Raw genomic sequence first — 14,284 nt, 5'->3', positions numbered from 1 at the left:
AAAAATCATGGACTATGATTCTCACAATCTCTTTGTTTGATGACAGTGTTTACATGACTTTTTTATGAAGAAAATAATATAGAATCCTAAACCAATAACAGAATAGTTGAATTCATCAACAATCCAAAATTCTTTTGCTTTACTTGAAAAACAGATGACTTTTAATGACTTGATAAAACTTTTAATCCAATAACACTAGATTTATGAAAATTTTAGATAACTTTTTATAAATCCACAACTAATAACACAAAATTTTATAAGAGTTTTGAAAAGTTTTGATTGAATAATAACATATTTTACATAACTTTCAAAGTCATTAAAATTCTCCTTAAATCTCAAATCAATAATTTAATTAGTAATCTCTACTAAGTTTATTTATTACAGAAACTAACCTCTAAAAATAACTATTTAAAAATAGAAAAAAAAATCTCTCTTTGAGGTCCACCCACCACCAATGACTGACCCAACAGTCGTCGTCACACTCTCTGCTTCTTCCCGGACGCGTTGGACTCGAATGCGCAGATTATACTCCATAGTCACACTCATGCTAAACTACGCAGATATTCGCGTTGGACTCGAATGCGCAGATTATACTCCATAGTCACACTCATGCTAAACTACGCAGATGTTCTTATCCACCACACTACACCGCTTAGAATATATTTTTTCACTTTAACCCCCTTCCTTATTTTTAGTTTCGCTTTTTTTTTTTTTTATAATAATATGCTCCTTCATTATTAAAAAAATGTTAAACCATATGATCTGACGTTTAAAAGCAGGTTTTTTTTTTCTATTTCCAGATATAAAACTTTACTCATCCACTCTCCGTTTAGTCATTTACCAAAATATTTCCCTTCTCGGCTCAAAATCCTTTTCATTTAATCGAAAAATCTTCGATCTGGGTGGGATCGTCTCTCTTTTGTTCTGTTTACTTGGTAATAATAAAGAGGAATTTTTTTAGTTTTTTTTCAATGGCTGGGAGCGAAGAAGTTAATCTTATTGAGAGTAAGGTGAGACCTTTTTATTTTTATCAATTCTTGATTGAAATTGTTTGATGGGTGTTTGGGTATTTAACTGTGTTCATGGGATTGTTCTTTAATTTCTTTGTGGTGTTTTGTTGGAGTAGGATTCATGTCTCTCTGTGTTTGTGTTTGTGTTTTTTTTTTTTAATCAAAGCTTGGGGCTTTTTATCGTTTAGGGTGATGAAACGTGTCGGTTCCGTGATGCGTCTTTTCTAAATTAGGAGCTTTTCTTGGCTTTATTTGTGGCTTTCTCTGACCCTTTGTGACTCATTTTTGATTCTGGTGAAATCTGATTTTTTTTTTTTCTTCTTTTGTGGTAGTTGTTGTTGTTTAACGAATTCTTTAGATGCAATCAACTGACTGACTTGACTCCCAATTTTTGATTTTGTTATTTCCATTTCTTGAAAAAGAAGGGTTAATCGAACTTGAACAAGCTCTCTTATAAGGATTCTTTTGGTTGTGTTTGCATATATTGTTACTGTTTAAGTCGTTTGTGAGATTCATTAAGTTCTGAAAAAATCTCTTATTATAGTCCCTTCTCTGATTTATTTGGTCTGTATTGTGTTGTTGCTGCAGACAGTGGTTCCTCTCAATACATGGGTTCTGATATCCAACTTTAAGCTAGCCTACAATCTCCTGCGCCGTCCTGATGGAACCTTTAACCGTCACCTCGCAGAGTTTCTAGACAGGAAAGTCCCTGCAAACGCCAATCCTGTTAATGGGGTCTTCTCCTTCGATGTTATCATCGATCGCCAGACCAATCTCCTTAGCCGAGTATACAGACCGGCTGATGCTGCTGCAGGCCCACCGAGTATTACCGATCTTCAGAATCCCGTTGATGGTGAGATAGTACCTGTTATTGTCTTCTTCCATGGTGGGAGCTTTGCGCATTCTTCTGCAAACAGTGCTATTTATGATACTCTCTGCCGTAGGCTTGTTGGTTTGTGCGGTGCTATTGTTGTCTCTGTGAACTATCGCCGTGCACCAGAGAATCGTTACCCTTGTGCTTATGATGATGGCTGGGCTGTTTTGAATTGGGTCAACTCCAGTTCTTGGCTTAAAAGCAAGAAAGACTCAAAGGTTCATATTTTCTTGGCCGGTGATAGCTCTGGGGGTAACATCGTGCATAATGTCGCACTAAGAGCGGTGGAGTCAGGGATCGATGTTTTGGGGAACATTTTGCTTAACCCTATGTTTGGTGGGAACGAAAGGACCGAGTCTGAGACACGTTTGGATGGGAAATACTTTGTGACGGTCAGAGACAGAGATTGGTATTGGAGAGCGTTTCTTCCCGAGGGTGAAGACAGAGAGCATCCAGCTTGTAGCCCGTTTGGCCCGAGAAGCAAGAGCTTAGAAGGGTTGAGTTTCCCCAAGAGTCTGGTCGTTGTAGCGGGTTTAGATTTGATTCAAGATTGGCAGTTGAAGTACGCTCAAGGGCTCAAGCAAGCGGGTCAAGAGGTGAAGCTTCTTTACTTGGAACAAGCCACTATTGGCTTCTACTTATTGCCTAACAACAATCATTTCCATACCGTTATGGACGAGATAGCTGCGTTTGTAAACGCAGAATGCCAATGAAATATCTCTTTTATCTCTCATTAACAAACGGGGTGAAATCCACCGCTGGAGGTGTGTGTATCCCCGAGATTCTCGTTTTAGTTGCTCTTTGTAGTGAGTCAAAAGAATGGCGTTTAACTACTTACCACGGTGGAAGTGGCTGCGTCTGCGTTTGTCAACCGTGTGAAGCTGGACTCTGAAAGCAAAGCAGGAAGAAGAACAGTGAAGCCGGTAATGTTTGGCTTTTTAGTGTTAGCGTTTTGACTTTTTAACTATAAGAGCTGAGTTTTTATCAGCTTGCTGTTGAATAGTAACTTTGGGCTATGTTGCTATTATGATATTTTCCGTAAATATCTATATAGTATATATACATACATCAGCAATATGTTTAATTATAAGTTTTCTTTTCTTGATTTTGGTTTTAGTATAATTATAAGTTTCTTGCAATGTAAAACTAATGTCTCTCATATTCACTCACTGATAGGCTTTATTTCAATGTAATCATTGGCAAAAGATTTGATGTATAAGTCTTTGTAATCCCTACTTTAAATGTAAAAAACCAAAATGTCTCATGGAGGAAGGTGCATTGCATCTGGACCACACAGCAAGGAAACCAAAAAGAAAAAATTGACTCTTCGAAGAATATGCAATAATGTTATTTTCTTTTCTTATGTAAAAAAGGCTTGAAAGGGTTTTGTTTTTATATGAGATATATCTTTGCACAAATGATGAGAATATAGTTGATAAGCATGTGGATCCCAAACAATAGAAAAGAGAGCAAACGATACAAAATAAGCTAGTTTTCTAAATCTATGGAGTCCACTTAAACTAAGACGTAGATATGAAATTGTAACCAAATGAATGAAAAGACAAGTTGGTTTGGTAAGAGGCTTCAATCTTCCTTTTAAAATAACAAAACGTTATGAGAAATGTGGTTAGAGTTAGCTATGATAGATAAACATGTCTTCACCTACTTATAATTTATAATTTATATGCTTACTCCAAAATTTATCGTATCAATGGAACTACGTATTATGGTAGAGAGACAAACTTGACCAATAATATATATAGCTTAATATATGAATATGAAACGAAGATGTTTATTAGAGTTTCTGAGAATCAACTACATGTTCTGAGAGAAAAGTAGCAGAATCACAGACATAGAGAGAGCTAGACATGAAAAGAAAAAAGGTTTACATCATAGTTATTCATGAACCAACTAAACATCATAGAGGAGTTATGAGTCTAAAGCTCATACGATGCTCAAGATGGTTTAGAAGTTAAACAGCAAAAACTGAGAACTGGATTGCGGTAATGTTGTCTGAAAGTTATAGGGGTAGTACCATCTTCAGGTGTTCACTTGATCGAAGCAGCATACGCAACAGATGCAGCCATAAGGAGAGAAGTAACAGATGACACAAGGGTCCAAAAGCTCTTCTTCTTGTGTGCATCTTCAACTGAATGCTTCATTTTCTCTACTTCCTTCTTCATTTCCTCAACCATGCTTTCTTTGTTTTTAAACGATTTCTTGATCGCTTCTAGCTCCACAGTGTAAGAATCCATTCCTTTTTCACGCTTCTTCTCGCCTTTTTTGTTTTCTAAACCACCTACTAGAGTGGCCACACTCTTCAGCATTGTTAGACTGTTTTTTGCATTGGCTCTAGCAGACTCTAGTTCTGTTTTCAAAACACCCATAGCTTTTTTGAGTTCTACAGTATCCTTCTGAAGGATACCCTTCTCGTTTCTCAATGACTCAGATCGATTCTCCACTTCCTTCTTCTCTTTGACCAATCTCGCTCGCTCAGCCTTAGTCTTCTCAAGCTCTTTACCAGTAGATTCAATCATTTTCTCTAATTCTGCAACTTTATCCTTAAGAGCCAACCGATTTCTCTTCTCCTCAGCAAGAGCCTTCCCAGCATTGTCTCTCTCAACCTCAACCAGCGCCAGAGCATCCTTAAGCTGGCTAACATTGCAGCTAAGATTCTCACTAGTCTTGGTTAGCTCATTATAATCCTTTTGCAGCTGAACTGCAACATGCTTTTGCTCATCCGCCAGTTTACTCAGCTCAACAAACTCAGCCTCCTGGTTAACAACACGCTTAACAAGCTCATTCTTCTCGCACAACAATTGGTCAACCAGTTTCCCCTTATCAGAGGATTGCACGAGAGCCATTTCCATCTGCTTCTTAACTGACATGTTCTCCATCCACACACACTCAAGCTCAGATTCCGTAATAGACTTCTCTTTCACCAATGCATTGATCTGCTCCGCCCTCGCTTTCGCTTCCTCCATAACCTCATCAAGATTCCTCTCTAACCCAATAACCTGATCACGTAACCCCACCTCTTCCTTTGTCAAGCTCTTCACAGTCTCATTCAAATTTCCCAACTTTTTCTCCAACTCAACGATCGTCTCCTTCTGATCACGTTTAACCATCTCTATCTCCATCTTCTCTCTAATAACCCCATTGATCTCACTCTTCAACCCATCAATCTCCCTAATCTTATCCTCAAGGTTCTTCTCCATTTCACTCCTCTCCTTACTAACCCTCTCAATCAACTCCTCTCTCTTCTTCCCCTCCTTCACCAATCTACCATTCTCAGATTTCAATCTCCCAACTTCTTCACCCAAACTCACTTCTTTCATCTCCAGCCTCAACACACTCTCCTTCAACCAATTCATCTCCTCACTCTGCAAATCAGACTCACTCTTAATCAAATCCCTCTCACCACAAACCCTACTAAACTCATCCCTCTCACTCTCTAACTTCCCAATCAAAACACTAGCTTCTCTTTTCAAATCCCTAATCTCACAGTCCCTATCACTCTTCTCCTTAACCAACCCATCTACCTCAACAACCATTTCCTTAACACGGCTCTCAACAAAACCCATAAACAGATCCAACTCAATCTTCAACATGAACTTCTCATCGCTCGAACCACACAACTCCTCCTTCAGCAAAGTCTTCTCCTTTCCGGAACGGGTCAGCTCAGCCTCCAACGCATCTTTCGCCTGGAAGAGAGATTCAATCTGCTGCCTCTTCTCCATGGTTTGCTGGAGAAGAATCCCATTGAGTGATTTCAAATTCTGAAACTTTTCCTCCGACGAGTCATGGTCCTCCATTGAAGACTCTCGACTCAGCTCCGCCGCCGGTTTCTTGTAAGTGACCGGAGCTTTCTGGCTCTGCATTTGTTGTTGCTCAACGGATGCTCCATTGGTGTTACGAGAAACTTTCTTCTTCGCCATTAGAACAAAAGTGGCGGCTGAGATTTTTAGGGTTTGGGGAGTCTCAGGGTTTTGCTTTAAACGGCTAAGCGAGAAAGAGAAGAAGACTAAGAGACCAAGTTTGGGGGTAACTTTGATAATTTCAAATTTTGGGGACCAGTTTTGTATTTTTCTTTTTGAAGTTTTTGATTTTGTGAAGTTGTGGTTAGATTTTAGACTCTCTTATATAACAGTTGCAGACCACAGTATCCTTATTTCTTCTTATTAATGCAATAGACTAACTTTTGATACATTTTTTTTATAACATAACATAATTACAATTACTCAAATTTTGTCATGTATCAAAAATTAGCTAATATTTGACAGATGTTAACAAACAAAAATAATTATTTTAAACTAAAATTAGTTATGACTATCAAAAGAAAAACACTAATTGGATATGTTTTTATATAGTATACATCCAGGAAAAATCCAACATATGATATACTTACAAATAATCAAATTTGGAAACATATCAAGAATTAATAAAAATTTGACATATGTAGATAATAGACTAACTTTTGATACAATGATACGTGTCAATATACTATACTATATATAGAGATATTTTTATATACTAAATGTAATTAAAAAATGAACTAAAAGTAGATTTCTCTAATAAAAAATATTGACACATGTTTTCGTTAAAGTGAGATATTATTTTTAAAATAGTTTAACTAATTTAACAAACAAACATGTAATTTAATTTTAAAATTTAAAACGATTCCAACAAAAATATAAATGGAAAAAAAAATTAACCAAAAAAGACGCTATGATTTTAATCTTCTATGATTTATATTGGCAAAATTTTTGATATGAAAATACTTTTTCCAATATAAACAAAAAGTAACATTGTTAGATGTGTTACCCGCGAACATTCAATAGACTAATATTTGATACGTTACATTTTAAAAACATAACATAATTACAATCATTCAAATTTTGTCATGTATCAAATATTAGCTAATATTTGACAGATGTTAACAAACAAAAATCATTATTTTAAACTAAAATTACTTATGATTATCAAAAGGAAAAAACTAATTTTTTTTTAACTATAATATAGTATATATCCAGGGAAAATCCAACATATGATATACAAACAAATCATCAAATTTGGAAACATATCAAGAATTGATTAAATATTGGCATAGATAGATAACAGAATCATTTTTGATACGTGTCAATATATCTATACTAGTATTTTTGCAGCAGTTTTTGCTCAAAAATACTAATAAGGAAAGTTTTAGCAATTAATGCTACTAATGCAATTAATTCTGTCGACCTCTAGCAATTTTATATGGACCTCTTAGTATTTTATGGGCCTCTTGATAATTCATAATTTAAGGGCCTCCATTTATTTAGGTTGTAGACAAAATGATGTCTAAAATTTCATAAGACCCGCGAAAATATACTCTTTTGCTAATAATCTAGACAAAATTTCCGGAAAATTAATTTGTAGAAAAAATTTCCGGAAAATTACATTGCAATAACTACGACATTAATGATATTCTCAATTGCCAAAATGATTCTGAATACAAATGAGTAGACTCTTGATTTATCAGGCATTCAAACTTTAAAAACTATTATTTGGTTTATTTAAAACTTTAAAGATTTTAAAGATTTTAAAATTTTTATTCCTTATTTTAAAGATTTTTAAAAGGTTAAATATGAAAAATATTTAAAACTTTTAAAAAGTTAAATATGATAAATATTATACCATAGATACACAATAAATATTAAAAATTAAGATGATATAGTGTGAATTAAAATATCTCGGGACAGGGTTATATAGCGGGACGGGTTTTATCGATATTTATATAAATTAAAAAATATTAGTAATTCGGTGTTACACGGGGAAAACATCATTTCATTATTTTGTTAACACTGTTAGTATCAGAGAATAGACATATCTAATTAAATTTAAATAAATATTATATAAAAAATAAATTATATTACGGTATTATATGGTTTATTTAACAATTATTATATAATTATAACATATTTAACTAATAAATACAATTTATAATTTTAATATTTTAATTATAAATAATTTTGCCCCTCGGTGTACCATGGGTCCTAATCTAATTCTACTCTATAAAGAGATATTTTTATAAACTAAATATGATTAATAAAAATGACTAAAAATAGATTTCTCTAATAAAAAAATTGACACTTGTTTGTTTTTGTTAAAGTGCAGTTTCATTTCTTAGTAACGTTCAATTCTTTCGCCGAAGAAGCACAAAATAAAAGTTAAGACCCATTAGGCCTTTATTTGAAACGAAAACATGAAAAGCAAAGTCAAGAAAGAAAGAAAAAAAGTTTGAACAGAGTAAGGCTTTGTTCGTTTATTCATCTACCATCTTAATGAACCATTCAAATGTTGTTTGTTTTAGTCAAAAAAAAAAGCATCATCCAGAATCATTCACATGGATTATCTAAATGAGTTTTAAAATTTTAAGCAAAAATTTGAAACTCATTTGGATGATTCTAGTTGGACCATTTGGATGAAGATGGTTCATCAAAAAATAACAGGGGAACAGGGGCGGAACCAGCATAAAATATTAGTGGGGGCAGTTCATCGTACAAGGGAATCGAACCCCTTACCTCAAGGGATTTAAATGCGAATCTAAACCACTTTGCCACTTAAGTAACTTTGTTTAGAATAAAATGTTTTTTATATTTCAAAGTTACTGGTGACACTTGCCACCACCAACCATAACGTGGGTCCGCCACTGCAGGGGAATCATTGATGTACCATCCAAATGAACTATTTTTTGTTTTGTTTGTTGGGTAATTTAACATTAAAATGAATCATTTAGATAGATCATTTAAATATATTATTTAGATGGAAATGCTAAATAATGAACAGGGTAAGTAAATATGATAACTATAAGTGTTTAATCCTTATGGTGTATATAGATATAAATAAAAGCAAAAAAAATTATATTTGTATAAGAATCGAGATAGCGAATAAAAGAGTGTTTTTACTTCTTTTTTTTTTTTTTTTGTCATCTGAAAGATTATATTAAAATTTGACCATCTGAATGGCCCAAGTGATTACACCTTTTATTTGCTATACCAAAATCACAAAAAACCGCTTTCCCACGACCTGTTAGCCTATTCTAACTCCCTCCAATACAACCAAAGGAGCTATAAAAAAAACCAGTTACATCTATAAAAAACCAGACCTGTTGAAAATCAGTTTTAGCAAATAGTACTGCAAACTTTTTCTTCCTCGAAAACACTCTCCATTCAAGTTGGGTAACTCCTTTCCACATATGATTGAAAACGCAAGTCCTCTGTTACGCTTTAAGCTATCATATTTTCACATTTGTTTATTGCCTCATTTTCATTTACCAGTCTCCACTCCAAAATAGGATTCAGAAAACTTTTTAAAACTATTGATTGAGCTTTAAAGGAAGGCCACACCCACACATTTGGTCTCTCCATGGCTCTGACCAAATCTTTGGCTATTCATGTTTTCTATTGCCCAGAACACCACTCTGAGCTTTGCATCATCCGGACTCAAAATATCTCTAAAAGCTCTGCGGCTATAAAGCAAAACTTCTTCTTGCTCATCTCTTAGAACCTATGCTCCACCTGCTAGCTTATTTCTTTTTGACCAGGATGAGCCCACATTACACTTTACCCAATTCGGTAAATGTTTTCCCCATCCCTTCGCTAATGGTTGCATCATTTCTCTCCTTGAGGTTGGTCTGATTGGTTCAGTAGGGATATACCTTCCCCTTCCTGGCACTGAGCTTCAAACCACTCCACTACTTCCTCTCTGATCTTTTCCACTGCGGAAAAGTTTACTCCTTCAAAAGTTGAAGAGCTTCTGTTTTTCCAAATCCTCCAAACTATCCATGGGAAGCTTTTCCTCAACTCAATAGGCCACTCTTTATTATTCCAATTTTCCAGTAAATGGAACATGTTTGAAAACACTGAGCCAATATAAAAATCATACACCGGAAATGGATAAACTGGCAGTGCCCAAATCTGTCTAGCAACAGAGCAAGTAAAAAGTGAATGGTTGATAGACTCACCCTTTTCTCCACAGATTTGGCATACATAGTCAATACTCATGCCCCTACCATTGAGGGTTTCAACGACGGGAATGGCTCCAGACAGCACTTTCCAAAGGAAATTTTTTTAATTTTGGATCTTTCTGCAAACTCCGAATCTGCTTTTTCAATTCGAGTGTTGAGGGCTCTTAGAGGCTTCTCTGATAAGTGAAGCATTTTTTTCTCTGTCTGCAAACCAATAACCTGATTTAACCGAGAACTCTCCGCTCCTATTGAATTGCCAAGCATATAAATCTTCATGCGCGAGTAGAGGCTTTATAGCTTTAATTCTTGTGATATCCTCAGGCATGAAAAAATCATCAAGTTTTTTTTGATCCCAAAGACTTGTATTCTCATCAATAAGTTCATTAACCTTAAGACCAACTTCAAAATTTAAGTTCTTTCTCCAGGGGGGCTCTGTACCCATCCTCATAAATTCACTTGTCAATCCAAACATTCAGAATCTCTCCATTTCTAACATTTTTCACCAAACTTTGTACAATAATTTATATCCAAAGAGGATGCTTCTCCAAGCAAAGGATGGTCTTCTACTCATTGTAGCATCAGGGAAGTTTAACTCTTCATAATATCTGCTTTTCATTAGCCTGGAAAGGAGACAATTGGGGTTTTGGAGCAGTCCACGGGCTCACCTTTCTTAATGGGCTCACGTCCTCCTCTTCATCGCCTTGATTCCACAATCACATTTTGCCTTTACCTGCACCACAAACAACAATTGGGATGCGTGAGTATTATCATAAATACTCTATGAGGCGATCCTCTCATCTACTGGACTATACACACAAGCGGAAAGATAAACACAAGCAATACATAAAGAAACAAGCAAACCATACAACTCTGAACACACGCGTTGAGTCTGCGCACATGCGTAGATCGATGCAACGTCCTTGCATCGACCGATATACTCCTTGCATCGATCGATGCAATCCTCCAAATCCCTAGATGCGTCGATCGATGCACTCCTTACGTCAACTGATACAATCCCACGCATCGCCGTCAAATCCCTAACTGCATCGACCGATGCACACCTTGCACCGACAGATGCAGCCGTGCGGATCATCGTCGAAACGATTTCTCTCGGACTCTCTCACCTCCAAACATCGCCCCAACATCGATAATACCGAATCCGCCTCCCACAAGCCACAAACATCACGAAAAAACACTCACATCAAGTACAAAAGCAATCAAACACACCAAATCACACAATTCACACATCTAACCGCTTAGATAAGCCATGGTCACGCACTCAACTTTACAAAACAGAGAGAATGTACCACACACGACCAGAGACAGCACCACAACACGCTCCTAACACGTTCACGGCCTCAGATCTCAAACCACAGAAACATACCTCTCAAGAACATGCACATAACTCATAGGAAACTCTCTGGAAGCTTTTCTCTCTTTTGCAAAAGGGAAAAACGGTAAACAAGTCAAGGGAATCAACAATTAGTCTTTTATATCAATCCCTAGGGCTTCTAATCCCTAAACACAACCAAAATGAGCATTTTGACTTAACTTGTCCCGTAGAAGAATACCTTGCATCGGTCGATGCATATCTCAAAACGGGACCGATGCATATCTCAAAACGGGGATTCCGGTTCACGGATGTTACAATTCTCCCCCACCAGCATAGATTTTTCCTCGAATCTAGCACAAAGACCAACAGTCAAGGATCTCCCCTGCAACCAACACTATGGTTCGCACATCCTCCGACTGCTCCATGAGGACTCTCTATCTGGCCAATAACACGTGTCTCTGATATTATTTGCTCTCAACTCAGGCATCTTCCTCGCTCTCAGGTCTCGACGCTCAAGTCTTACTGGCTCGCTATTAGGCCTCATCCTTCAAGCTACGGTATCCAGGAAGTCTAATCTTGCTCTTGAGCTATCACCCTACAGCGCGCCCTCAGATCGTCACCCAAAGTCGATATACCAATTATACCCACAACCACAAAGTCCTTCGAGATAACAGTACACGTGAACCTAACCGTCCCCTCATGAGTTGTTCGAGATCTCATATCTCTAGAGCAATAATTCTGGGCTCGACCAAGTACCACGCGGCTGACCAGGAATACCTCAATGGTTCATGTAGAAACATCGCGATGTCCTACGGCCAACAATCGCCACAAGGGCCACCACCAAGGCCACAAAACGTCATAAAACAACAAAAATGTCACAAATACCACATAAATGTCTCGCATGACCGCCACCAAGGCCACACAAGTGTCCAAAAGGACAGCTACCAAGGCCAAACAACATCACCGGGACCGCCACCATGGTATTCGGCGTCACTAAGACCACCACCAAGGTATCCAGCATCACAAAGACCACTACCACTGACAAGCGTCACCAAGAACTCTGTCACAAAGACCATCGTCAGGGTACAAAACATCACCAAGACCACCACCACTGACAAGCGTCACCAAGACCTCTATCACCAAGACCACTTTCAAGGTACAAAACATCACTAAGACCTCTATCAAGGCACAAAACGTCACTATGACCGTCATCCAGGCAAACATCCCAAAAGATCATCACAAAGATCACCACAATTTCCAAAAAGAGCAAAGTTCTAATTCCCATAGAACTTTCCATTTTTAGAAACATTCTATTTATGGAAATTTTCCATTTATAGAAACCACGAGCTATTTCTTTTTCCAAGACAACACAAGTCCAATAAAGAAATACTCATATTATTAATCATAAAATATCATAATCATTACAACCTCAACAAAAATACATAATGAAAAATAAGATACAACGGCACTAAGCCAATACATGCATTCCAAACACCACCTCATCTTAGTACTTAGCCGCATAGCCAACCATCCCTAAGCGACCAAGTATCAAGAGAGATGGGCTGGAAAATTCTACCCGCTCCAGCCACGGACTTCACCGCACAACAACCACAATCACAACAATTAAATACTAATTTAATTAAATTAACTAATATCATCTAAACCAATAATTTATTAAACCATCCATTTGATATAAAATAATAAATTAACTAGTTTAATAAACCAACTGGAATTAAACCGATTTCACTCAAATTCCCGACAAAAGCTCAAACATTTTATTTTATCAGTACACAGGCGTTACAATTCTCCCCCACTAACAAGGATTATCCTCAAATCCGGCGGCACAGTGTAACCGCAATGAACTCCAGCCATCACCGCTGCAACGATTGGTTTGACCTGCTCTGAAGGTTTCTCGTAAATCTTTGCACCTTGGTCTGTTCACACTTTCTGGCTAGACCAACGCATAAACAAAAACGGTTTTACTCTCCCTTGTACCTTTAAAAATACAGTTCCCATGAGAGAACTTTAAAACTCGGGGTTATACTCCACCACAAAAGTTCTTTCTAGGCCAAAAACCGCATGCACTTCTTATTGCAACACCCCTTCAAAAGAGTTGTGTAACATCTCCAAACAGTGGACTGCAGAAACATTCTAGCATCCGAATAGAATACCCAACCGAACAATAACATCCACTTTATCTGCAACTTCCACTCATCTGTCTTCTCAAGCTTGGCACCACCCGAGAACTACACCCGAGAACTATCTCTTGCCCCATTTATGTATGTTATTTTGTTTCCAATATGCCTCCTCCTCTTTTTAGGTTTTGGCTAACTCCCTTTTTAAGATGAAGACTTTATGTTGGACTGGCCAAACTGCAGACTGTTCTTTCTCTAAAGCCATTTCGAGGAGTTGAATCTTTTCATGTGAGTTGACCGTATTTCTTTTTTTCCAACCACTTAGAGATTTCCTGCAAGCTCTGAGCCGACCTGCTATGGACAAGCTAATACTATCTGATATGGGTTTCCAAGCTCGCACAATAGCCTCTTTCACCTCTTTCTTGCGGAGGAATCTTTTATCAAACCTAAAATGGCCCCTATAGGAATCTTGGGATGAGATAAGTTTCACTAAAATCGGTCTATGGTATGATCTCCTCATATCCAAAAAAATTTGATTTGAAGCAGGGAAATTTTTGAACCAGTCTTTATTTCCAAAGGCTCTATCCAGTCTACATTGAACCCAATGGTCTCCTCTTCGTCCTGCCCATGTGAATTTATTTCCAATGCTTGGCAATTTAGACATTCCACAAACTTGCAGCAAATCAACGAAAGCGTTGATTTGAATCTCTTTCCATTTAAAGCTTTCAGTACCACATCTTGTACATCAGCTCTCTTCCCATTATTATTCTGAATCAGTAGCATTTGGTGTTCCCAATTATTTCTAACATCTGTAGAATCCACTACTAGGTACGGGAACGTTAGCCAGCTCAAAAGCTTGATGAGCCACAAGACAACAAAACAAAGTATGACATATTGTTTCATCATGGAAACCACATAATTGAC

At 36.9% G+C, this 14,284-nt stretch overlaps 2 protein-coding genes across 2 annotated transcripts; one reads left to right on the top strand and one right to left on the bottom strand.

Moving 5' to 3' along the window:
* The first annotated feature begins 587 nt into the window (after nucleotides 1-587).
* LOC104771230 (gibberellin receptor GID1C) lies at nucleotides 588-3,100 on the top strand. The gene is made up of 2 exons (XM_010495725.3): nucleotides 588-1,010; nucleotides 1,599-3,100. The coding sequence occupies exons 1-2, from the start codon at nucleotides 972-974 to the stop codon at nucleotides 2,595-2,597; spliced, it is 1,038 nt and encodes a 345-aa protein (XP_010494027.1). The 5' UTR covers nucleotides 588-971; the 3' UTR covers nucleotides 2,598-3,100.
* Nucleotides 3,101-3,656: 556 nt separating this feature from the next.
* LOC104771229 (uncharacterized) lies at nucleotides 3,657-6,085 on the bottom strand. The gene has a single exon (XM_010495724.3). It carries the CDS (start codon nucleotides 5,820-5,822, stop codon nucleotides 3,933-3,935), a length of 1,890 nt encoding a protein of 629 aa, XP_010494026.2. The 5' UTR covers nucleotides 5,823-6,085; the 3' UTR covers nucleotides 3,657-3,932.
* Nucleotides 6,086-14,284: the final 8,199 nt, after the last annotated feature.

Source organism: Camelina sativa, chromosome 20 (assembly GCF_030686135.1).
Source record: "Camelina sativa cultivar CO46 ecotype springtype chromosome 20, ASM3068613v1".
NCBI lineage: Eukaryota > Viridiplantae > Streptophyta > Magnoliopsida > Brassicales > Brassicaceae > Camelina > Camelina sativa.
Note: the sequence above shows the minus strand (reverse complement) of the source record. Positions and strands in the feature narration are given on the sequence as shown.